Source organism: Neopelma chrysocephalum, unplaced genomic scaffold, assembly GCF_003984885.1.
Source record: "Neopelma chrysocephalum unplaced genomic scaffold, ASM398488v2 Primary Assembly neopelma1_93739, whole genome shotgun sequence".
Taxonomy (NCBI): domain Eukaryota; kingdom Metazoa; phylum Chordata; class Aves; order Passeriformes; family Pipridae; genus Neopelma; species Neopelma chrysocephalum.
In genome coordinates, this window is record NW_020922453.1 from 1 (window position 1) to 456 (window position 456).

At 56.6% G+C, this 456-nt stretch overlaps 1 protein-coding gene across 1 annotated transcript in view; it reads right to left on the reverse strand.

Moving 5' to 3' along the window:
- Positions 1 to 7: 7 nt before the first annotated feature.
- Positions 8 to 456, reverse strand: part of LOC113980337 (mediator of RNA polymerase II transcription subunit 25-like) — a gene marked incomplete at both ends in the record, with an annotated part of 1,093 nt that continues 644 nt past the window's right edge. The window contains one exon of the mRNA XM_027707560.1: positions 8 to 217. Within this exon, the coding sequence (XP_027563361.1) occupies positions 8 to 217 (210 nt within the window). The remainder of the gene's footprint in view (positions 218 to 456) is intronic.

Below are 456 nucleotides of genomic sequence, written 5' to 3' on the forward strand. Positions count from 1 at the left end.
GGTCTGTAGGGTTTTTGGGGGGTCTCACCCCTCTCTGCTGGTCCATCTTGTGCTGCTGCACCTGCTTGTGGTTGGTGATGACCTGGCGGATGCCGTTGACGAAGCCGCTCTGGTCGTAGGGGATGAGCCCCATGAAAATCTTCTTCTTGGACGAGTAGAGGAGCATCAGGACCCGGACCTCGCACGGGGCCGTGTGGGGGAAGTGCACACAGCCCGCCTGGGACACACCAACAACATGGGAGTGTCATGGGAGGGACACAGGACATGTTAGAGACACGTCAGAGTCATGGGGAGAAGAGTTTGGGATCATGGGATGGGATATGGGGTCATGGGACAAGGATTTAGGGCCATGGGAACAAGGATTTAGGGCCATGGGATGGGATATGGGGTGGGATATGGGGACATGGGATGGGATATGGGATCATGGGACAAGGATTTAGGGCCATGGGATGGGAT